A 25,315-nucleotide genomic window follows, 5' to 3' on the forward strand; every position below is an offset into this window, starting at 1 on the left:
CTCAATTTTTTAACAAATGTGAATTTATTAAGTACCAGTATGTTGGCCATTTTCATAAGTGTGAAAAGTACCTTGGATGTTAATGACAAAGTGTAACAAGTATAAGGCACAATCCTTGAAGATGAAGATCTCCTATTCTGCATGTTCACACAAAGACACATGGAAGTGATTATAGCAGTGTTTGTAGTCACCCCAAACTGGAAGCTGTCTACCACCTGATAAATGGATAAACAAAATATGGTATATTGGTACAGTGGAATACTTGGTCAGCAACAAAAAGAAACAAACTACTCTTATATACAACAAAATGAATGAACCACAAAAACATATGAAAGAATGAAATCAGATAAAGAAAAGTACATCTTGAACGATCCCATTTTAAGAACTTTACAGAAAAGGCAAAATATAACGACAGAAAGTAGATCAGTGGTGGTCTGAGGGTGGAAATGGAGATTATTGCACATGGACATTTTGGGGGTGACAGAAGTGTTCTAAAACTGATTTTTAGTAAAGATTCCACAATGGCATAAATTTGCTAAAGCCGTTGAACTCTACACTGAAAGTGGTGAATTTTGTAGCATGTCAGTTATACATCAATAAAGCTGTTTTTTTTTTTTTTAAACTAAAGCTGTTTTAAATAAGATTGTTCTTATTTATTAGGAGAGTTTTGAACATGTGACAGATGTGAAGAACTAATGGAATGAATGAATGAATGAATGAATGAATGAATAGTAGCATTAATTCCTTTAAAACTTAAACTGATTCAGGTGAGTGTTGCCTGTTGAAAGATGGTATCTCCACTTCCTAACAACTCCCAGATCAAGGAGATTTTAGCTATCTTGTGAACTTCTCGTACTTCGTTGGAGGACCACTTTTTTGTGGTGTAATTTTCTTAGTAAAAATCTTTGAAAGAGATTATAATGTTGGTTGATAGGAGTAGTGGAATACATTATTAAAATTTAGGATCAACTTGAAAAAGTGGGCTTTATATTTGTGAGTGATACTGTTAATTATGCTGCTGTTCATTTTGTTCCCAACAAGTGTTTACTGAATGGATATTTCATGCCTTATTACTTACTACTATTAAGTAATATATAACAGTAGTATGTACAAGATGCTTCTTTATGAAGAATAGAAAGTGAACTAGTTATTTTCAATCTATTCTTAACATATGCATATAGTTTAAAAAGTCAACTAATATTAAATAACTTATAAAAAAATAACTGCCCCATATCTTCCCATCTAATTTTTGTTTCCTATAGCCTACCACTTCTAATAATTTAGTACTTTCTTCTATCATTTGCCTTCATATTTCTAAATAAGAAGCTTATCCATATTGCATATGTATACTTTTTATGTGTCTGACTTCTTCATAAGCATTGTCTTTTGAGATTCATTCACGTTGTTGTATGTGTATTCATAGTTCAGTCCTTTTATTGAGTGATGTTCCATTATGGACCTACCACAATTTATTTATTCATTCATCAACGTATGGACTTTTAGGTTGCCATTTGCTTTTAGCTATAGGTAAAGATCTTGTGAACCTTTATGAACAGATATTTTGTGGGACATATCTTTTCACTTCTCCTAGGTAAATACTTAAGAGTGGAATTGTTGAATTGTATAGTAAGCATATATTTAACTTTATAAAGAAAACTGCCTGTGCCCCAAGAGTCTGTACCATTTTATGTTCTTAGAAGTAGTGTGTGAGACTTCAAGGTAGCGCTGCATCTTGGATAGCATGTGATTTTGTCTTTTTAATTTTAATTTAGCTATTTTTAGATCATAGTAGATGTGTGGTGTGTGTGTGTGTTTGCATTTTCCTTATGAACATCTTTTTTTTTTTTTTTTAATGTTCCTTGGCCATGGATATATTTTCTTTGTGAAGTGTCGGTTCAAATCTTTTGTCTATTTTTCTTTTTTGTTTGAGTTGTTACTGAGTTGTAAGACTTCTTGTAAATTCTGGACACAAGTCTTTATATATATGTGTTTTGTAAATAGTTTCCTATGGGTGAATTGTTTTTGTTGTAACTGTCTTTGAAGGATGCAAAATGTTTTGTTATGAGGAAGTCAGTTTGTCATATTTGTCTTTAATGGTTCATGCTTCTGAAATACAATAATCCAGGATCATAATTTTTTTTATTCTTAGTTGTAGATGGACACAATACTTTTATTTGTTTATTTAGTTTTTTATGTGGTTTGGGATCGAACCCAGTGCCTCATGCGTGCTAGGCAAGTGCTCTACCACTGAGCCACAACCCCAGCCTACAAAAATTTTCTTTTACATTTTCTTCTAGCAGTTTTATAGTAAAGAGTTTTTACATTTAGATCTGAAATTTAGAGGGGGTGTGTGAGTGCACACACGTGGTGGTGTGTTTGCTGGGGATGGAACCCAGGCCCTCATGTATGCTGTAGTTCATTTGTCTAGAAAGTGTGAGGTAAGGGTTGTAGTTCATTTTTTGGCAAGTAAATGTCTAGTTGTTGTAGCACCATTTGTTAAAAAGGCTAAACTACATTGCCTTGACAACTTTGTGAAAAATCACTTAATCACATATGTGTCAGTTTATTTCTGGGTTCTTTGTCCTGTTTCTTTGGTCTAAATATTTATCCTTAATTCAGTACTATAGTTTTATTACTGTGGTTTTTCTAATAAGTCATGAAATCAGGTAGTGAATATCTTGAGCTTGTTTCTATAAATATTCCTATAGCTGTTCTAGGTCATTACATGTTTACATAAATTTTAGAATTAGCTTGTCAGTTTCTATGACAAAACCTATTAGAATTTTGATTGGGATTGTATTGAATTATTATTATTATTATTATTATTTATTATTTTTTTTTTGGTGCTGGGATTGAACCCAGGGCCTTATGCTTACAAGGCAAGCACTCTACCGACTGAGCCATCTCCCCAGCCCCAAATTTTTAGATTAATTTGGGGAGACTAGATATATCTTAGCATTATTGAATCTTCTAATTCATGAACATGATGTGTCTTTCCATTCAATTATTTACGTGTTTTGAAATTTCAATAAACTGGTTTTCATGGTGCAGGTCATACACATACTTTGTTAAGTTTATCCTTAAGTATTTTTTGATGCTATTGTAAATGGCAATTGAATTTGATATATTGACCTTGTAAACTGATTTTTGCTAAACTCATGTGCTGTAGTAGTTTATATATCCTTGGATTTTCTAAATAATAATGTTCCCTTTGGGGAGGAGTGGTGCTCAGGATTGAACCCAGGCCTTTGCACATTCTAAGCATGTAGTTTATCATTGAGGTATACCTGTAGACTCTTAAGTAGATAATAATGTTGTTTGTGAGTAAAGACATTTTTATTTTCTCTTTTCCATTGTATATGGTGTTCTTTTCTTGTCTTATTTCATGTGCTGGAACCTCTACTACAGTGCTGAATAGAAGTTGTTAAGTGAATAGCCTTGTCTTATTCCTAATCTTGGAAAAAAATGCATTCTTTTACCATTCAGTATAATATCTGTAGGATGTTTATAGATGCCTTGTAGGCTGAGGAAGTTCCCTTTCCTAATTTTTTAACTTTTAAAAAATCATGAATAGATGCTGAATTTTGTCAAATGCTTTTCTCATTTCTTTAGATGATCCCATGATTTTTCTTTTTTTCTTTCCTGCTAATGTGAAAACTGCAATGATTTTTAAGGCTTAAACCTACTTTGCATTCCTGTAATAAGCTTCATCATGTTATATTTGGTACCAGAGCAGTGTGATATTAACCATCCAGAATTGGCACAGACTTGCAAGTTAAAGAGCACAGTCTACAAAATGTCTGCTCTTATACACGACGGACATAAATTCAAGAGTCCCCAAGCCATTCTCACTTCTGGTGACAGGGTTCAGGAATTCCCACACCCCTCTTAGGTTTGAAAATTTGCTACAAACTATTCATAGAACTCAGGAAAGCACTATACTTTAATTTCAAGTTTTATTATAAATTTTATAAATCAGGGCCAACCAATGAAGAGACACAAAGATTGAGATTTGGGAGAGTTCTGGACACAAACTCTTTCCCCTCTCATAATAAAATCAGGGTGAATGCATTGCCTTCTTGGCATGTGAACGTGTCCACTAACTAGGAATTGTAACCCAAGCCTCACTTTTCCAGAATTTTTATTGGAGTACCATTATGTAAGCATCTTTGATTGAGTCATTGGTTATGTGATTGAACTCAAACCCTAGCACTTCTCCTCACCCTGGAGATTGAACTGATATTAGTTATTCAAAGTCTCAACTCTATAGTCACATTATTGATCTTTTCACCATGACCAGCCTCCATTCTGAGTCATTTCCCTTAGCATGAACTCAGTTGTAGTACAGGAGCCCATCATAACAATGAAGACACTCCTATTCACAAGATTCCAAGGTTTTAGAAGCTGTGTCTCAGACGTAGGCATAAAACCAGACTGTGATAAAACAATGATACTTTCTATATGTTGATGGGTTTGATTTATTAATATTTTGTTAAGAACTTTTGTGGTTTAGGGCTGGGGATTGTGGGCTTACCAGTAGACCACATGCCTGGAATGTGTGAGGCCCTGGGTTCAATCTCTAGCCTGCAAAACAAACAAAACCAAGAAACAACATTTGTGTTTATATTCATGAGTGATTTTATATGGTTTCTTGCTTTTTGTTTGTTTTCCATGTGATTTATTTCTCTTAGGTACTGGGGATTAAACCCAGGGCCTCGAACATGCTAGGCAAGTGCTTTACTACTGAACCACATTCCCAGTCCTTTTATTATTTATTTATTTTTGAGACCAGGGTCTTGCTAAGTTGTCCCAACTGGCCTGGAACTTGTGTTTCTCCCACCTCAGCCTCCTGAGTGGCTGGAATTGCAGGCCTTTACCACCACATTGGCTTCTAATTTCTTTGTCAAGTTTGGGTATCAGGCTAATACTGGTCTCATAAAATTAATTGGGAAGTGTTCCCTCTTCCCCTGTTTTGCTTTTTCGTGTTTTTTTTTTTTTTTTTAAAGATTTTATGTGGGATTATTTTTTAATCTTAAGTGTTTGATAAAATTTTCTAATGAAGACTATGGGCCTGGAGTTTTTTTGTGTGTGGAAAGGTTTTTTATTATGAATTCAATTTCTTTGATAGATACAGGACTATTCAATGTTTCTATTCTAGAGTTGATTTGATAATTTCTGCCTTTCACGAAATTTGGCTGTTATCTAATTATATGGAAAAACATGATTGGTGTAAAGTTGTTCAATAATCGTGTGTGTGTGTGTGTGTGTTTTTACTGGGGATTGAACCTGGGGTGTTTCTATCACTGAGCTATACCCCAGCCCTCCTTATTTTGCATTTTGAGACAAGGACTCACTAAGTTAGTTGCCTAATCTGACCTTGAATTTGTGGTCCTCCTGCCTCAGCCTGCTGAATAGGTGGGATTGCAGGTATAAGCCTCCAAGCTTTTTTTTTTTTTTTTTGATACTGGGATCAAGCCCAGGGCCATTAGCATACAATCTTCCACTGAACTACAATCTCAGCTCTCTTATCCTTTTATTGTATATAGGCATTATAGTGATACACACTTTTGTTTCTGGTACTGTTTATTTTTGCACTGTAATTTTTGTCTCCTTTTTTTTTTTCATTAGTCTTAGAAGTGATTTATCAATTTTACTGATTTTTTTTAAAAATCTGCTTTAAGTTTTATTGATATTCACTGTTCTTCCCCATTTTCTATTTCATTCTGTCCTTTTCTCTATTTCAGTGTTTCTCAACCTTAGCACTATTGACATTTTGGGCCAGATAATGTTTTGGGCATCATGGGATGTTTAGCAGCATCTCTGGCCCTGACCTTATGTTTCTTTGCTTGTTTGTCTGTTTCCAGGCTAATTCCAGTTGTAACCCCCTTTGGATATAAACCACAGAGACCCCTGCTTTATGGTAGCTGAAATTTTCTGTTTTTCTTGCCTTTTGGTTATGGATGGATAATTCCCTCCCCACCGCCCCTTTCAGGTTCCGGGTTAGAAGCTACTTATCTAGCGTCATAGAATGTGTTCTTTTCATTGTGTAGAAGGCAGCATCTGTTAGATACTTTAGGTTTAGAAAGTAAGTGAATCAAAAATGTTAATGAATTGGGGGTTGGCTCATTAATTCAACAAGGATAGAGATCTCTTATTTTGCTATGAGTAGAGTATTCTGGGAATGGGGGGCTTTTATGTTCCTTCCACGGCAGCACTATTGAGCCAAACTGTGCCGTTTCAATTCTATGCTTTGTTTTATTGACTGCCACCAAACTACACCCTAAAGAATTGAAAGTTTATGTATTAGAGCCATGTTGTACTCAGTGAAAACTCAGACCTGGTTAAGTAATGACTCTCATTTAAATAGGAAAGGCATTAGGATTCTCTCTCAAAACATGTTATTTGTTAAAAAGATTACCTGTAGTTCATGATAAAATGATAGAAGTATCTTTCTCTCTATTCTTGGAAGTTGTTAAGTATTAAGAGTAAGGGTGTTTAAAAGGAAACCAGGCAGTTCATTAGTGTGTTCTCTCAGAGGTGCATTTTATTTGGAGGAAAAAAAGTGGGCTGATAACAAAATGGATTATTCAGAACATCTGAATCTTACAGGAAATTGATCATTATTGAGTACTTCATTGACACTTTATTGGAAGGACCTGGTTGGACACACAGGCTCAGAGAAGTAAAGGGATCATTGCTGAGTGTGCTAGTGTGTGATACAGTCAATTACTAATTTATTGCCGGCACTGTTTGGACTGTTATTTTCTCTGAGTACATATTAATTAGGCTTCTTTCTTTTTGTTATACTCTTTTTTTTTCCCCCAAAACAAGCTCTGCCGTTTATTAGTTTGTCGCTTAAACTCCTTGTGCTCAAGTTTTCTCATCTGTGATGTGAAAATGATGGAAATATCCACTTTGTAAGGTTATTGTGATGATTAAATAAAATAACAAAACACATCAACTAGTATAGTATAACGGTAGGCAGTCAATGAATTGGTATCATTACTATTATCAGAACACTATTTTGTATTATACCACATCACCTCAAGAGAACCAGGGGCACACATTTCTCATTCTCATGAATATGTATTCCAAACTGCCCTAGATAACAACAACAAAAAATTATTTATAGAGTACACAGGCAGACAAGAACTTGGTTCTATTTACTGACCCTTTAAGAACTAGGGTCAACTGCCATTTTAAATTTAGAAGCAATTTTCTAGAGTAGAAACTTTATTCACATTTGTGCAGATTCACTTCGTTCTGGTAAGCTCAGTGATAGAACACCCCCAGGTTCAATCCCCAGTAAAACAGTGACTCCTTCAAGGTATTTAGATACCTGGCTAAATCTCCACTCCACTTTTGTGTTTTCCAACAAATTTACAAGGTGCCTAAGGAGACTTTAGAAATTCTGAGTAAAGTCTACTTAAGTCTGAGTACAGGGAAGGACAGCAGAAGCTCTGAGAAGAGACCACTTTACAGGAGGAAGGAGTGAGTGTGAATGAGTTAACCCCAAACAGCACAGGGCAATTTATGTTGGAGTATAAATTGAGTATAAATTGCTTCAGGGTATAATCCCTGGCTGGTGATGGGAACTCTGATTTAGAAGGTGTTCTGCCTTGAGGGGAAAATGGGTGAATTGAAAGAGCTAGGAATGCACAGTTGAAAGTCAGATTGGGTTTGGGTAGGGACATCCATGGTTGAACCTGGCAGTGAAATTCAAGGCATTGGGTGTGTCAGCTTTGGAAACCTCCTTGTTTGGTTGGTTACATAGTACCCTACACCAGCAGTAGCAACTGTGGCAGGAAACAGGCATTCCTTCTGATTCCCAGATTTTTCTAGGACCTGTTCTTTTTCAAAATTTTTAAAATTTTATTTGTTCTAATTAGTTGTACATGGCAGTAGAATGCATTTATACATTTCGATAGATCATACATAAATGGAGTGTAATCTCTCATTTTCTGATTATACATATTGCAGGATCATATCCGTCATGCAGTCATACATGTCCATGAGGTAGTAATGTCTGTTTCACTCTTCTTTGTTATACTTTTAGACCTGTCCTCATAGCTGACTAAATGACCAAGTGGTTTTAGTCACTTACCTTTTCTTTCCATTTCTCTTTTTGTCATTATGATTGTTTGCTTGTTTGTTTCCAGGCTAATTCCAAGTGTAACTGAACACCTGTCAAACTGTTGTCTTATATAGCAAACTTCACATATTTTGAGAAGGATATATTTAATCTTGTTCAAAAAAAAATATGCTGGGTGCTGTGGTGTATGCCAATAATCCCAGCAGCTTGGGAGGCTGAGGCAGGAGGATCATGAGTTCAAAGCTAGCTTCAGCAAAAGCGAGGTGCTTAGCAACTCAGTGAGACCCTGTCTCTAAATAAAATACAGAATAGGACTGGGAATGTGGCTCAGTGGTTGAGTGTCCCTGTGAGTTCAATCCCCGGTACCCACTGCAAAAAAAAAATAATAAAAGTCTGGGTAGTAATTAACATTTATTGAATACTTACTATGTGCTAGATGCTTTATTTTTTTGTCTAGTCCTCACAGTAACCAAGCTAAGGGATATGGTAATATTTCATAAATACGGTAATATTTTACAAATGAGGAAACGGAATTAGCGTTGTTAATTTGTCACAAAGTTACAGAGTAGTGTGAATAAGAATTTTCAGAACTTTTTTCTCTAACAGCATAGGTCTTTATTGTCCATATACATTGTTCCCTAGGTTTTGCTTTGGACTATACAACTCTGCTTGTTTGCTTATCTTTTCCCTTCTACTTGGAATGGTACTCATTAGCAGGTTTCAGACTTCACTTGTAACAAATGTACCTATTTTAAGCCCCAGCTGAAATGCCACCTTTTTCTAAACTTTCTCTAAAATCCCATTTGGAAGTAAACTCTGTTTCTTTTGAACTCTCACAATACTTTGTACCTTTCTACATATATTTATCTTGCCTTGGGTTTAATTATTCTTTTATATGTCTTAATTTATGAGCTAGAGACTGTCTTTAATTCCCTGAAGCCAACATCAGTTTCGAACATTCAAGGTACTTAATATTTGTTGACTTGATATTATAGGCAAAAACTCATCAAAATAATAGTAAACTGATACATTTTTAAAAATATGGTAATGATTAGTATATTTATGATAATTTTTGTTTCTTGTTATTTGGAAATCTTATTATCCTGATGGCATAGCTAACTATGGCATACATTTCTTGGTTTGGTGGAGTCTTAGCCTAATTTTTTTTTTCTTTTTTTCTTTTTGAAGAAGACAAATAGTAAGAAAAATCTGTTTGAGAGAGGTAGAAAGAGCCTGATGTTTTAATTTGGTCATATCAGTGAGTCAGATTATGTTCTTTTAGTGCTTGATTTTTTAATAGGCTCAATATGATATTGTTATTCAACAATTGGTTATTGAAGGGAGTTTTTAGTTTTAAAGCTCTTTAAAATATGCCATTTTCCTCTTCTAGCTTACTGCTTTAACATTTCATTCAAACAAAAAAAGAAGTTAAAAAAAATTATAAATACTTTGGTTAGATGGGGTTTCATTGTTTATTGGGTTTGAGCTTTGAATCTGTTAAATTCTACAAATTCTATGTTTTTATACTTTTTCCAATCTGATTTATACATATTGCTGTTAATATAGCTGTTTTGAAACAGCCTAGGATTGTTTTTTCATATTTTGAAAAAGCGATATGTTTATTAAGATAAACTCTTTAAGATGAATCTCAGTTTTTTTTTCATCCCATTTCACTTATACTTTGTGAAACTGCTATGAAAGCAGAAGGTAGATGGGAGAGAGTAACTCCAAGTCTTTCAGCTCTTAAACTGAAACATTGGGTGAAATTTCCACAAATTGAGGCTTGCAAAAACACTTAATCGTTAAGCTTTAGGAATCCTGCTGTTAAATATCCATTGGAATAATGAATCAGATTAAAGTAATGTTATGTAAAATATTCTGAAGGCATTGGACATTAACCAGAGTATATAAAATGATTATAAAGTATTAGGCCTAGTGATAGAAATTTAAATTCTCCTTTATAAAATTCTCGTTAATGCTAAATTATTATAAAAGTAATACAGTATCATTCAAGGGAACTAGTTTGTAAAACATAATCCTAATAGTAGCAAACTTTATATAGATTATTATATATTGCTGTTCAGTATAAATTTGTTAGTCCTTATAACAAATCCTATGAGGCAGTTATAGCTATTCCTCAGTATCTGTGGGGAATTGGTTCCAGGAACTCCCCAAGATAAAATCTGTAGATGCTTAAGTCCTTTATATAAAATGTATATTTGCTTGTAACCTATGTACATTTCCCTGTATTATTTATCTCTGGATTACTTATAATACCTAATATGATTTAAAACTATATAAATAGTTACTATATTATATTTTTCAATTAATTTTGCCAAAATACTTTGTATGTGTTCCGTATAAATACATTTTTCTCCCAAATATTTTCAATCTGCAATTGGTTGAATCCACAGATGTGGAACCCATAGATATGGAAGGCTAATTTATATTGTCGTTTTTCCTGTTTCATAGATGAGGAAACAGCACTGAAAAATGAAGGGACTTTACCAGAGCCACAAGTATTTGAACTCAGGCAGTCTGGTCTTAGAGTCTGTGCCCTCAATCTTTATTCAGAATTGCTTCTCATCAGGTGGTTAAGAACTTGAGGGTTTGAAGTAAGAGAGACCTGGGTGTAATTCATTGCTGCTAATACTACTGGGATGGGAGTTTGTTTCTTGATGTCTCTGAGTCTCAGTATTCTTGATTATAAAACAAAGAATTGTTTTAGGAATAAAGTGAGATAATATGTGTTAGGTACTATGCTTGTTCAATAGATGGTAAGTATCCTAACAAATGCTGAGAGGCAAATGAAAAAAGTCAACAAAAGAAAAATACCAAGCATTTTGAGTCACTTCTTTTCAGTCCTTAAGCTTGTTTCTTGATTTTTTTATGTGTATTTTTTCCTTATGTTGTATATTTTTCTTGTATATTTTTTTCTCATTTATTTCACATAAAATTCAGAAAGGCTTGAATTTGCTTGTGCCACCTAGCAGTTAGGCAAGTTTGTTTTGTTCCTATGTTAGCAAAAACTTCTTTTTTCCTATGTTTAGGAGTAGATGGAGATAGAGGACTATACACATCTTTTTTCTTTTCAAATAAAAATGATATCTAAACTAGAAGAAGCAAATACATTTTTAAGTTTATTTGAATTTTGAATTAAATGTTTGAATTAAAATTTCTAATATAATATCTTTAACAAAATAGAGGATGCTCTTATGTATAGGCAGGAGGGCATGTGCTAGTATTTCATTAGAATGACAAATACCAATTTCAGAATATTTAACACTGTTAACTGAAAACACTGTCTGAAAGAGAAGTCCTAATAAATGTAGACTTTGCTTTTTGCTGTGCGAGATTGTAGAAGTGTGACCATATGTTGCATTGTTAAATTATAGGGCTATGGCATAGCAATAACTAAAAGCCTTATTAACAAGTGTGGCTAATGTTGTTCTTTTTTTTTTTTTTTTTTTTTTTTTCTTTTAGATCTACACACAATGAGCTGGAAAAGAACCGGTGAGTCAGTAGAGGGTGCAACTCTCACTTGTGTTTAAAAAGCAAACTCATCATTTTACCTATGAAAATAATGTAATAGTGCTTATGTAGTTGTGATTTTATTTTTAAAATATAAAGCCTGTCGTGATTCTGATATATATGTATTTTCTGCAAAAAATGACTAAGCTTATACTATCTAAACTAGAAGAAATAAACACGTTTTAAAGCTCATTTGAATTTTGAGTTTATGGGGTAGCTTCCTTGATTTCTGTCTTCAGAACAGGTTAATCATGGTAGGCTCATGGCTTAAATATGTTCTTGTTAAAGGATTGGGTTTCTGGAATAGTAATAAACATGAAAAATTGGAGTGCATTAAACCTTTATTTGCAGTTTGTTCATTTATTCATGCATTTGACAAATATTTATCAAGCATGAACTATACATCATTGCAGGCTTTACATAGGAAATATAAGAATATTTCAGATAGTTTCTGTCCTCAAGGAACTCACAGCTTTGTTAGAGAAGAAGTAATTAAAATACTGTATAACACAATAAGTATGTAATGGGAGGCAGAGGATGGTGGAGGGTGCTGAATGATCATTTTGGAAGTTCAGTTTATTCCCTTTTGTAGTCTTGAAAAGCTCTGCAGAGGTTGGTGAGTGAGCACTGAATACTAAGGAAACTGCAAGTCGTTTAGTATGAGTATAAAAGATTGTAGCAAAGGTAAAGCACATCAGATATTGAAGAATTTTGTCAACTATGCTGAAAAGTTGTCTCTTAGCAATAGGTAGCACATACTCATTTTAAAATATTTGTGTTTTGGAGCTGGCCTGGTGGTGTACATTTATAATCTGAGCTTCTTGAGAGACTGAGGCAGGAGAATCCCAACTTCAAGGCCAGCCTCTGCAACTTAGTGAGACCCTGTCTAAAATTTTTCTTAAAAGTTGGGGGTGAGGATTAGGATTCTATCTCAGTGGTAGGGCACCCCTGGGCTCAATCCCCAGTATCACTTCCCCAAAAAAATTTTTAAAAGGTTTGTTTTGGAAAGAGCACTTTGAGCTGCTCAGGGGAGGCTGAGGCAGAAGGATAGCGAGTTCAAAGCCAACCTCAGAAACTGGGAGGCACTAAGCAACTCGAGACACTGTCTCTAAATAAAATACAAAATAGGACTGGGCATAGATGTGGCTCATTGAGTGCTCCCAAGTTCAATCCACGCTTTCCCTTGCTCCCCCCCCCCCTGCAAAAAAAAAAAAAAAAGGCACTTTTGGGTTGGGCTTGGTGGCACACATGCCTATAATCCCAGAGATCACAAGTTCCTCAGCAATTTAGCGAGACCCTAAGCAACTTAGACCCTATCTCAAAAAAAAAAAAAAAAAAAAAATAGGTTTGGGCCTTCCTCAGAGGTAAAGCATCCCTAGATTCAATTCCTAGTTTGAAAAAAAAAAAAGGAACAGGAAAGTCATTTTGACTATAATGTGAAGAATTGGTTGGGAGAATAATACCAGCAAAATGACCCTTTTTAAAAAGGGTAATAATATAGTTAATATAGGTAAGAGTTTAATATAGGTAATGTACTAATATAGGTAAGAGTTTATGGTAGCTATAGAGGCAGAAGCAGACAAAAAGTATGGAGAAGAAACAATAGAAACTAGTGATTAGTTGGATTTGGATAGTTAAATTTTAGATGAAATTGCCATTTATTGAGGAAAGAAATATAGGAAGAGAACAAGTTGAGAGAAAACATTACTGTAGGAGTTATTCTCTTTTGGTATAGAGATTAGATTAATAACCAACAAGCTCTGAATTGTTTAGGGGTAATCATTTTTTCCACATTTTTTTAATGGGTGCATTATAGTTCTACCTAATGGTGGAATTTGTTGTTACCTATTCATTTGTGCATATAACAATATAATTCAGCCAATGTCACTCCCCAGTACTTCCCCCTCCCGTGCCTCTTTTCTCTATTCTACTCCTCTTCCTTTGATTTTCATGAGAACCCCCCACACCTTTCTTTTTCTTCTCCATTTTCCACATATGAGAAAAAACATGACCCTTAACCTTCTGAGTTTGGCTTATTTCACTGAACATAATGTTCTCAAGTTCTGTCTATTTTCCTGCAAATTGTTGACAAACATGATTTGACTTTTCAACTTTTGTCATACTTCTTTTTTTTTTTCCTAGAAGGATCTTACAGGTTGACTGCCTACCTGCCTCCTTGCTGATTAGTTTAAATGTCAAAACTTCTTTAAAAAACTTAGCAGAGTCCTTCTGGCAGACTTAGTGATTTTTACCACTTGTGTGTACATTGCTCTATTCTTATCTCCTCTGGTAAGACTGATTATGTAGTATTGCAGTTATTTGTTGATATGTCTCTTCTGTCAGATGGCTAGACTGACTGCCTCAAAGGCAGGGATTCTGTTTTGTTCACTTTATTATCCTCAGTGCCTGAGATTTGATGCATATATGATACATGATGGCGTTAATATTGAATGAACAATAAAATTGGAACTTAAAAGTTTAGGGGTCTAGTAAAAGATATTTTGTTAGTGACAGTGTAGCTTATCAGGAGATTTTCCATTTTTTAAAAAATCTTTTTTCTGTCTTACATTTCTAGTATATTAAAGTTATAGATGGTTTAAAACATGGCAGGAAAGACCATGAAAAGATGAAGAAATGGTATCTCTGAGGATTCTAAAACTAAGCCCTAACATTGAGCTTTAAATAGGAATATAGAGTACATTTTGGGCCACAAGGGTTAAATACTAGTAAATATGTGACTTTTGTAATTATGTCCTCCATTTGGATATGACCCTTGGTAGACCCCCATTGGAAACCTGGCAAAAACTTGTTTTAACCCTTGAAAGAGACTCTTTTTAGTAACTCTTTGGAATGCAGCTTTTAAAATCTAAGTAAATTTTGTTTAGTGCACTCTGCATATCATATCTGGCTTACTGATAACTTTAAAAACCTCAGAAAATGATATGTGTATCACTCGTAGTATTACTTTATGCCCTATAAGTTGTTTAACCTAGTGTCTGACTGTGACACCGGTACAACATGCATGTCTTGTATTACCTTGGCTGTAAGCAGTCTCCAGTGAAGGCCTTTTGTTCCTATTTTATTACTGAGATTCTATTTTGTTTACTTAGGTCTAAGATTTTTCTGAATGGTTAACTATGCTACCTCACTTAAGGGCTCTTTTGATAGCCCTAAAAGGGCTCATAGATATACATTCTTTATTAATTTGGAAGGGCTAGTAGACATTCTTTATTTCTTTATTTCTCAAATTATTTCTTCTCCTTGCTCTCTTCATGTTTGTTTTGTTTTGTTTTGTTTTTTTATCTTCCTTCCCTTTCTTCTCTGCGCCTTTGCTGAAAGGTGATACAGGATTAACCTTTTGAAGATGTTTTTCAAAGTTTTTTTTATCACTATAAATAAAACTCTTAATTTAGTAGCTTGTGTCAGAGGATCAGTGCCAAAATAAAAACTCATACCCATACCCCACTTCTGAAAATTTACCAGCTTGTGATTTAACAAGAGACAGGGAGATTTAAAGACTGGGGAGATGTTTAGCAGGAAAGCAGCACAGAAATATTTCAAAAATTTAAGCCTGTATTGTTACTATAATTTTAGGCCCCGACCCAGTTTTATTTAATAGTCCCTTTTTATCAGGCATAGTTTTTTATTTGATGTTTTACAGAAAAAAGTTAATCTATCTTTGGCATCCTTTAAAATAAATAGAATTTTGCCTTTACCTGTCCTTTGCCTTTAAGCATGATCTTATGTGAGGAAAGTAACTCACCATCAAATGGTAAATTTAATTTTGTTTTCATTCTGAAAAGGCATTTCTGAAATAATTCATATTCTTGAAATTTGGCCACTGTAAATATACATATGTATATGTATGCATACACACACACACACACATTTATTTACTTATTTATTTATTTATTTAAGAAAATGCTTTTTTCCTTTTAAGCTTGGTTCTAAAATCTTAGATATAAATCTCTGTTTTTACTTGGGCAGATGCAGCAAGAATTAAAGTAATTAATTTAAATTGTTAGTGATTGGCAGAGTAATTCCAAATGACTCTCTTAAATAAAGTTGTAAGATTGTGAAAGGTCTGAGTTCTGTCCTTGAGACAATAGCTAACAAGTGTTGAGGTTCATACTCCCAAATTTCAGAGGGAAGCCTAGTGGTGGAGATTTGGGGCCTGAGACACCCAGAGTAGTTTGTTCAGACCCACAATTATATCAGGATACCTACAGCATATTAAGGAACTTTGGTTAATTTTTAGACTGAATATAAAAGTTTGCATTCTTTTTAATTTTGTCCTGGGGACTGATTTCTACCTAAAACTATGATTATGTTGAGCTTGGTCTAGATGGTTCAAAACATTTATTACCTGTATGCTATTCCTGTACTCCTAGACCTACAACAGGTCAAAACAGTCTAAGAAGGTGAAAATGGAGAGAAAGCAGACTACCTTTAAATGTTCTGCATTCCTCAGGAATCTATATGAATTATATCATGGTAAACTTAATGAATCTTTGAAAATGAAGAACTAAGAATTTACTTTGCCTATTGGCTTATCTTATGAATTGGGTTCTTTGCCAGAGAAGAAACTATTCAGTACAGATTTTAGATCGCTTCATTGCTTTTTCATTTTCTTAATTCAAATTACTGATGATGTTTTTAACAGAGTCAACAGCTTTAAACAGGATTTTAATGGTCAAGAACCTAAGTGCTGACTGCAGGAGAGACCATTCAACTTTAATAGCTGTCATTCCATCAAAACAAAAGGCTTACCCTTATTAAACTTTGGCAAAGCTGGAAAGACCAAATGAGGACACTGAACTAATAATTCCTTCCTAGGCAAAGAAGTGATTTTTTGTACTAAAAGAGAACGATGTCCTATGAATGGTATTAGGTATCCTCCAGATATAGGAACTCTCACATTTCCTTAAGGAAAGAGGAAAATTAGCACTTACAGAGTTCTTACTAAGAAGGCTGTTATATAATTCTATAAGGTAGGAAAGCAGGAAGTGTGGCTTACAGTATCATTGAAAATGACCATTTTGATTTCCATAATTACAGTTTGAAACAAGGTGATGTGAATACAAAGCACTCCTAATCATGATCCTGTCTCATCATGAATTATAACTTTAATATCAGTCTTTCTTTACAGTAATGATTAGTAAATAGTATGCTGGACATGATGATAGATAAAATGAAGAATAAATAGTGACCCTATTATATTCTTAAAGTTAGGGCTATTATAGTTTGGTATTTAAATGTTTCATCTTTCAGTACCTTGATATAGTTAAGTGATCAGTTAATGTCTAGGTGCACTAATAATGGGAAGCTAAAATTCATTAGTGTTCTGTGGGATGATTTCTTTTGAAAAAGAAAGGAAATAGAATAGCATAGAAAATGCCAAAATGCATTGCCTGAAGTAAGTTTAAATGTAGACTTGTGAAACTTATGTAAACTGGATCATGATATCCTCTGGGTCAGTTAAAAAGCTACTGCTTTGGATAGCCAAGAATAATGAATGTTGAGCCATGAGGAAGAGAGAGAATTTGAATATTAGAAAAGAGCGAGGTGGGCTGGGGAGATAGCTCAGTTGGTAGAGTGCTTGCCTTGCAAGCACAAGGCCCTGGGTTCGATCCCAGCACCACCACCAAAAAAAAAAAAAAAAAAAAGAGCAAGGGAAAGCATCAGTGTGCATAGAGTTTCGGAAGCAGGAAGTTGGTGTCGTTGGTTGTGTTTAGGAGAGAGTGAATAGACCATGTTGAGTGGAATGGTGGAGTGGAAGATGAAGATGGAAGAGTAGTTTGGGATTAGATTGTGGAATATTATCAAGTGTCAAGGAATTTGGATTTTATTTTGTCGGCAGTGATATTTGAGACTTTTGTAGTAAAAAGGCATGATTAAAGCATTAAAAGAAAGTATTGTCTATCTATAGAAGTAGGGAGAATAGCTTGAATGCTTTTAAATTAATCCATGTCACAGAATTGGGAACAGGAAGGAGGAGAGAGAACTAAGATACACTGTAAAAGAAGAATATTATATTCCATTAACTGCTATTGTTCATTCCTAACATTTCATTCTTCACATAATATAGCAAGTATGATTTTTTTCAGAGGATCTGTCAGATAAGTCATTTCTCTTTCTACAATCCTTCACTGTCTTCCCATTGCAACTAGATAAAATCTATGGTTTGCAAAGTCCTAGCACTCTCACTTGTCCCCTGTGGTATACCTCAGACATGCCATGCTTCTTTCCATCTTGGGACTGTTGCACCTGGTGTTCCTTCTGCTCCTGAAGCCCTTGCTCTACTTCATCATTATTTAGTTCTTAGGTCATCTGAGAGAACAAGATTTGCCTGCCGGTTACTCTCTATTCCATTGCCTTTTATGTTATTATGACATTTATATCTGCATGGAGTATTTATTCATTTGTGTTATTTGACTTCTTTTGCTAAAATATAAGTTTCAAGAAGGTAGGAACTTTATGTCATGACACAGTAGTCATTGAGTAAAAGAATGATAGGTGAGGGGCTAGTGTTGTGGCTCAGTGGTAGAGCGCTTGCCTATTATGGGTGAGACCCTGAGTTTGAAACTCAGCACCACATATAAATAAATAAAATAAAAGATCCATTGATAACTAAAAAAAATATTTTTTTAAAAAAGAATGATAGGTGATATTGAATAGATTTAAAATCACCCAGGGTTGGGGGTATGCTTAGTGGTAGAGAACTTGCCTAGCATATGTGAAGTCCTGGGTTCAAACCCCAGCACCACAAAAAGTAGAAAATAAATAAAATCAACAAGTTATCAACAAGTTATCAAACTCTGACAAGTGAAAAGTAATATATATATATATGTGCGTATGTGTGTGTACACATACTCATGAGAGCTCAGCAGACAAAAATAATTTTAGGAGGGAATGGAAATTTAACGAACTCTTGAAATATAAATAAGTTATATGAGAAAACTCAATAAGTGGGAACATCTTAAAGGATTTTTACCATGCAGGACTTCATCCTGCTTGTAAGGAGAGAATCAGTGAATTTTTTTTAGAGGCTTATTAACTCTTAGCTCATTGAGGCATCATATTTTACACTAAGACAAGGATGGGTAATTTTTATAAAGGAGAACAATTTAATGGAGTTTATGTTCCAATTGTGAGATCTTTATTCCTTTTTCATTCCATGATCTGAGATTGGTAAACATTTTTACAGGGAACATTTTATGTATTTGAAGACTAGAATTTCATAAATAATTTCAACTTTCATATACATTAGAAGTTTTGATGTTTTATGTTTATCACAATTGTTTGGATGTGATAGTGAATGTCATATTTTTTTCCTAGACTCTATTGTGCTCCCATTAAAGATGGATATTTTGATGGAGTAATTGTCTGCCTTATTTTTGAACAAAACATGAGTAAATCATTGGGCAATGGTTTCTTAGTATATCATATGATTATTTAGGGTTCCTTGATGGGAGGAACATACCTTAATTGGTTTTAGCTACATATTTTGTGCCTTTGTATGACATCTGTTTAAAAATAACGTACACTTTTCATACATAGGAAGCACATTCTAGAGAAAACAAATACGTGTTAGGAGGAAAAACAAGATTGGTTTGGCAAGAACTTTCATTAAAACTCTTACCTCAACTAATTGTACTTAAAGGGTAAGTACAATTGCTTGCATTAAAGGCAAGTTTATGGGGTTGGGGAAACCAAACCTTTATTATTATAGGTTTAAAATTAACCTACAGCCTCAGCTGGATTAAAAGTCTGCAGTTTTGAATTGAGTTCTATTTATCTGAAAAGTGTAGTCAGACTTTTCTTAGATCTTGTTTATTTCTAAGATACAAAGGATATTAGCATGTCTGATTATGAAAACACTTCTAGTAACTTCCTCAACCCGATAAAGGAACACTTATAAAAAACCTACATCCAGTATCATCTATAATGATGAAATACTGAATGCTTTCCCCCTCAGATCAGGAATAAGACAAGGATATATGCCTTCACCACTTACACTCAGCATTATACTGGAGGTCCTATCCAAGGTAGTTGGGAAAGAAAAAGGAAATGAAAGGGATTTTGATTGGAAAACAAGTAAAACCATTTATATTTGTAGATATTATAATCTTATGTATGGAAAATTCTGAAGCCAGGTGCAGTGTCACATGTGGCCCAGCCACAGAGACAGACAGATGGCAAGTTTAATGCCAATTTGGAAAACTTAGCAAGATTCTGTCTCAAAAGGAAAAATAAAAAGGACTTGGGGTGTAGCACAGTGGTGAACACCCCTGGGTTCAATCCCCAGTACTGCCAAAAATAAAAAATAAAGTAAGTTAACATTATCAAATAGTAAGAAGAATAGCACAATCATTTGTCAGAGACATGTAATTGATGTATTTTTTAAATAAGTAAATGAATGTTTTAAATATTTTATAGGAGTAAGAATGCTGAAAACTGTAGACAACTAAAAATAGCTGTCAGAATGCAGAGATAAGCACCTGTTAGAGTTAGAATTGAATGTTATATGAGATACAGATGAAGTAATGGGTGAGTTTTGGAGATAAAATTTATGGTTAATAGAGGAAGTGTAGCCAGGATAAAATTACACATCTAAAATGCAGTCTATGCAATGAAGTCATTGCAGTTGTGTCTAGATAGATAGTTTCTATATTGACCTTTGTCAGAAATAGCTCATTAAGACTATGCTTTCTGTTCCCTGACCTGGCTACATATATACTGTAAGGTGACAGACTTGAGTCAAAGACAAGAATTGCATTCTAGAAACAAGTATTCTCAGTATTTCATCTGTCTAATTCCCAAAGTTTAAATAGTTCTACAACTGATGTATGGGAAGAGATAAGATCTCTAGCTTTTATAAAAAAAATCCAGAGGTTTTATAACTTACAAATTTGGATTCAAAATTACTTGTAGAAGTAAATGGGTAATTCAGATCTTGAATAATTGACATGGCGAATATCATAGCAGGTGAATGCAGAAATCTATCTCAGTGTAGCTGTACCTTTTTTAAGAATGCACTTCTCAAACTACGAATTTGTAGTTAAAAAAAGGAAGAATTTAATTTATTTAATTTATTAATTTATTTTAGTTGATGCAGTATACTAAAATATACTTTATTTACATCTTTGAGAAATACGTTAATCTATAAAACTGATTAGTAATTATGCTTACAATAATTACTGAAAATTCTTCTAGAGTTTTAAGTCAGTACACTATTTTACTGAATTCTTTTGCTGCATATGGTAAAGGAATTAATGCAGTATAAATACTCTTGATAAATATTGGAAGTTTAATAGCCAGGATTCAAATATTTTTTCATAAACTATCTTCATTTAAAGAAATTTCTATTCATATACAAACGTTGGCAGTTATGCCAAGTGTATTAGTAAGAAATCTTTTTATAAGTGTATTTTAGCTGTTGTGGAGAGGAGGATAATTATTTTGTATTTTTTATTTGTTTCTACTTATTCTAGTACATAATGTCAGTTTGAAATTCTCATGAGTGTTACTAGCTAGTGAAAAAACACAGGTATAAATAAGGATTCAGTAATGAGAACATAACTTGCTAACCAGTTCTTGAAGACAAATTTGCTTGGAAAATAACTAATTTAGCACTGGTATAAACATGACATATTCCTTGTATTTTCTAAAATCAGGAAAGATTGGAACTTAACTCAAAAGCAGATGACTTCCTTGTTTTGTTTTTATTTTGGGGAAAGCCAGTGAAGAAAGTTTTAATACTTAAACAATGTGTAGCAGCCAAATGGTGAAAAAGGATACCTGGAATCCTTCACAGATGGCTTCTTTGGGATATATAATGCTTTGGTGAGAGATTTGTACCAGAATCCAAAAGATACCATTTTTCCTTTCCTTTCTCCCACTGATAGGCTGTAGATTTTGTGTAAGTTTCTTGGCTTTGGGGCATCTTGCTTTTTTTTGGCTGTACAGGAGGCCAGCTGGGTGTGATGGTACACTTCTGTAGTCTTAGCTACTCATGAGGTTGAGGTGAAGGATCACTTGATTAAGAAGTTCAGGACCAGCCTAGGCAACATGAGACCCTGTCTCAAAAATAAAAACAACAACAACAAAAAAAACCCTAGATGATTTCTGAAATCCTTTCAACATGAAAAGTTTTGTAGTTATATGTATTTTTCAGTGTAGTAATTAACAGGCATTAACAGAAACTTGTTTTTTTGTTGCTCTGAAGCATTTCCTTGATATGAATATATCTCTATGTATATATACATGTACATATGTATTTATATATGTAAGAATATATAAATGTATCGATATACATATATGTGCACATTGTGTGTGTGTGTGTGCATACGTGTGTATTTATACATAAATAAATAACCCTTTCCCCACACACATAGTGAAAGAGCAACTGGAAAAATCAGCTTAGAACTCTATTTCATTTAAAATTTGGTACTTTGTAAAATAAGAATTATAATATGGGGGCTGGGGAGATAGCTCAGCTGGTAGAGTGCTTGCATCGTAAGCACAAGGCCCTGAGTTCGATCCCTAGTACCAAAAAAAAAAAAAAAAGAATTATAATATGTAGTTCTTTAGCTATAATCATAAGGCCTTATTTTATAATTAAGTGGTAAATATTTAAATAAAACTTAAATTTTCCCCAAGAAGCATATATTTGTGGGTGTATATATACTGTAAACACATTCCTCAAAGCTGAATGTTTTATATGTAGAGATGTATGTATATGGGTATATGTATTCACACATATACATACATAAATATAGATGCAAATTCTGAGATTTAAATAATGAATATTATTACCACTGACTTCTAAGGAAATTTTACAAATAAATCTTTAAACATTATTCTTTTTCTATTCATTATTCTATACACTTTTTTCTTTCTCTGTACTCTCTGATAAATATATATTTGCTCAGGCTTCAGAGAGTCCATTTTATAATTTTAACTGTATTGTATTGCTATGAGTAATCAGTCCATTTAATATGCTATACCAGAGGGAAAAAGCACACTGCTGTTATCTAAAACAAGAAAGGACAGCTTAGTTTAACTCATCTAAATATTTGTTTATAAACAATCTGAAGAGAAAGTTGCTGCAGGTCAGTGTATTAGAATCTTTCTTCCTTAGCATTTAGACAGTAAAGTAGCTTTTTAGTAATGTCCTCACTCTGCTTTGATAATCTACAGAGCTTGTTCCTAATTCTGAGCCATCTACTGTTTGTTTGTTTGCTTGTTTATTTATTTATTTATTTTGCTTTCAGTTGGTAAGGGTTGCTGGAAATCAGCTCTGCTGATTGGGTCCACTAGACATTTATGCTGTCATTAATTGAAACATCTTTATAGATTGACCATTCTCACTTCTATGGATTGACCATTCTCACTTGTTGTCTCCCTGTAGTACTTGCAGTGACTATTCAAACTTTTTTTTTTTTCTTTTTCTTTTCAACCTCTCCAGAGTGTAGGGTAGAAGCACAAAGCTAAGGGTCATTTATCAAAATCACATTCTAGTTTACAGATAAGACTTTTTTAGTTTCCCTAAAATGAAATGATAGAACTGAATGTGTTTTAAGAGCTCTTGTGAGGGCTGGAGTGGGGGTGGGGCACACAGGTGAGTGATAAAGCACTTGCATAGCATGCTTGAGGATCTGGGTTTGATCTCCAACACAGAAGAAAGAAATCTCTTCTAGTCTTAAAAAATCCTAAGATTTCAAGTAGCCAATCCCATTTTTCACTTTCAAGTCTAGTTTTCGAACCAAGGACTTAGGACCCATTTCTCTAGTCTCCTGGTCTAAAGCTATTGTTAGTATACTATTGTGACTCCTTATTTTTTCTTTCTTTATTTTTTTTTCATGCAGTGCTTGGGATCAAACCCAGGGCCTGGTGCATGCTAGGCAAGTGCTCTCCCACTGCTTATTTTTTCTTTTGCTGAAAATATAGATGCCTAGTTTGAGCTGCTTCATCATCTACATTTTCTGCCTCTATATATCTTCTTTATTTTCTACCTGTATACTTTTGACTCAGATTCATTGTCTATAACCACATGTCTTGTGAGTTTCTTCTTATGTGCAGAGAGGCATGAACAAGAATAACAGAAGTGTTTATAATAACCCCAAATTAGGAGTAATATGAATTTCTGTCACTAGAGAAATGGCTAAATAAATGATGATACATCTGTACTTTGCATCAGGTAAAAACAAATGATGTAGACCTGTATTTGTATCTGTGGAGAGATTTCCAAGATACATTATGTTAAAAAAAAAAAAAAGCAAATTGCAACTTAGTGTTTCCAATATGATTTTATTACATTGAAAAATAAAGCAAAATCATGTATTTATATATGTACATGCATGTGTATTAAATGCATGTAAAAGATACATGTCATAAAAGATACTTGTCAAACTGATATACAGGTAGCTGAAAAAGGAAGTGAGATTCCAGGGGATGCTATCATGCTGATTTATTGTTAGCTCCTAAGAGCACCTTACTTGTGAACTTAAAAATAATAAAAAACTTTTAGAAAGGTAATAAATGTAAATCTATTCATATACTTACATAGATCATAATGTTTAATGAGATGTTAGGAAATCATTTAGTCTGGTGTTGGGAATATACAAGTGGTAGAGCGCTTGCCTTGCGTGTGTGAGGCTCTGGGTTCGGTCCCCAGCACCACCAAAAAGAAAAATCACCTAGTCTAGTCCTCTGAACTTAAAGTCCCTCTGTTATCTGCTGCACAATTCCACCAAGCTGGTTGATGACAAAGTCAGAATCAAAGTGTAGGATTTCTGATTTACAAATCAGCTTTTCACACTACCTTCAAGTCACAGCTAAATACATACTTTTCACAAAGTCTTTCCTGATTATCCAAAGTAGTCTCTCCTTTAAATTCCTGAGATTCACTGGTTTTGTCACTTACATGAATTTTAATCCACACTGCTTTACATTGTAGTTTCCCCTCTTTGTGGATCGTGTATATTTTTTCTGAATCATGTATATTTTTTCTGAATCGTGTGCATTCCATGAGGACATAAACAACTTGGTTGTCTTTGTATTTTTAAACATAGTACCTTGCACTCAGTACTCAAAGTAAGTACTCATTGAATTTATAATGAATGTTTCTGTAGCAAGCTTTGCACCTTCTGTTATATTGAGAAAATTTAAATGCCAAATCAAATAAATAGTTGTGTTTTGTGTGTTTGTGTATGTGAGAAACCTGCCACTTGAAGAATGAAAATATTTTAGGAAGACACACAATGAAATATTTGCTACCCTGAAAACATCTTCCCTTTCCAAGGATAATAGTTTTGTTCTCTACTCTGGCTTCAAAGAGAACAGTTTGTCCCCATAGTTTATTCTAGGTAATATGACCCACTTAAGAAATACATAGTGATTGTGCTTTATAATGGGACTTCTGATAAGGTTGGTGTACCATGGGAAAATGCCTCCTGAGTGTGATGGTTTTATGGATGAGGGTACACTTTTATATTTGAACTGGTACAGCAGATGGAGAACCTCAACTGAGTCTTAAAGTTTTACTATAATTAGCATAGAAGCTGCAACAAATCTTTTTTGGTTATTACGAAAACATTTCCTCAGTATGTCTCAAATTTATACAAGTATCTTGTCGCTGAGGTGGTGTCACCCTGTTCTGTCTACATAGTTCTTTATCTTAATATTAAC

General features: G+C 33.9%; 1 protein-coding gene across 3 annotated transcripts in view; it reads left to right on the forward strand.

The window, feature by feature from the left end:
• The window catches only part of Mxi1 (MAX interactor 1, dimerization protein), a 71,450-nt gene that overhangs the window by 26,734 nt on the left and 19,401 nt on the right, over positions 1 to 25,315 (forward strand). For all 3 annotated transcript variants that reach the window (XM_047554479.1, XM_047554480.1, XM_047554481.1), the window contains exon 3: positions 11,576 to 11,605. In XM_047554479.1, the coding sequence (XP_047410435.1) occupies positions 11,576 to 11,605 (30 nt within the window). The remainder of the gene's footprint in view (positions 1 to 11,575; positions 11,606 to 25,315) is intronic.

Source organism: Sciurus carolinensis, chromosome 5 (genome assembly GCF_902686445.1).
Source record: "Sciurus carolinensis chromosome 5, mSciCar1.2, whole genome shotgun sequence".
Lineage (NCBI taxonomy): Eukaryota > Metazoa > Chordata > Mammalia > Rodentia > Sciuridae > Sciurus > Sciurus carolinensis.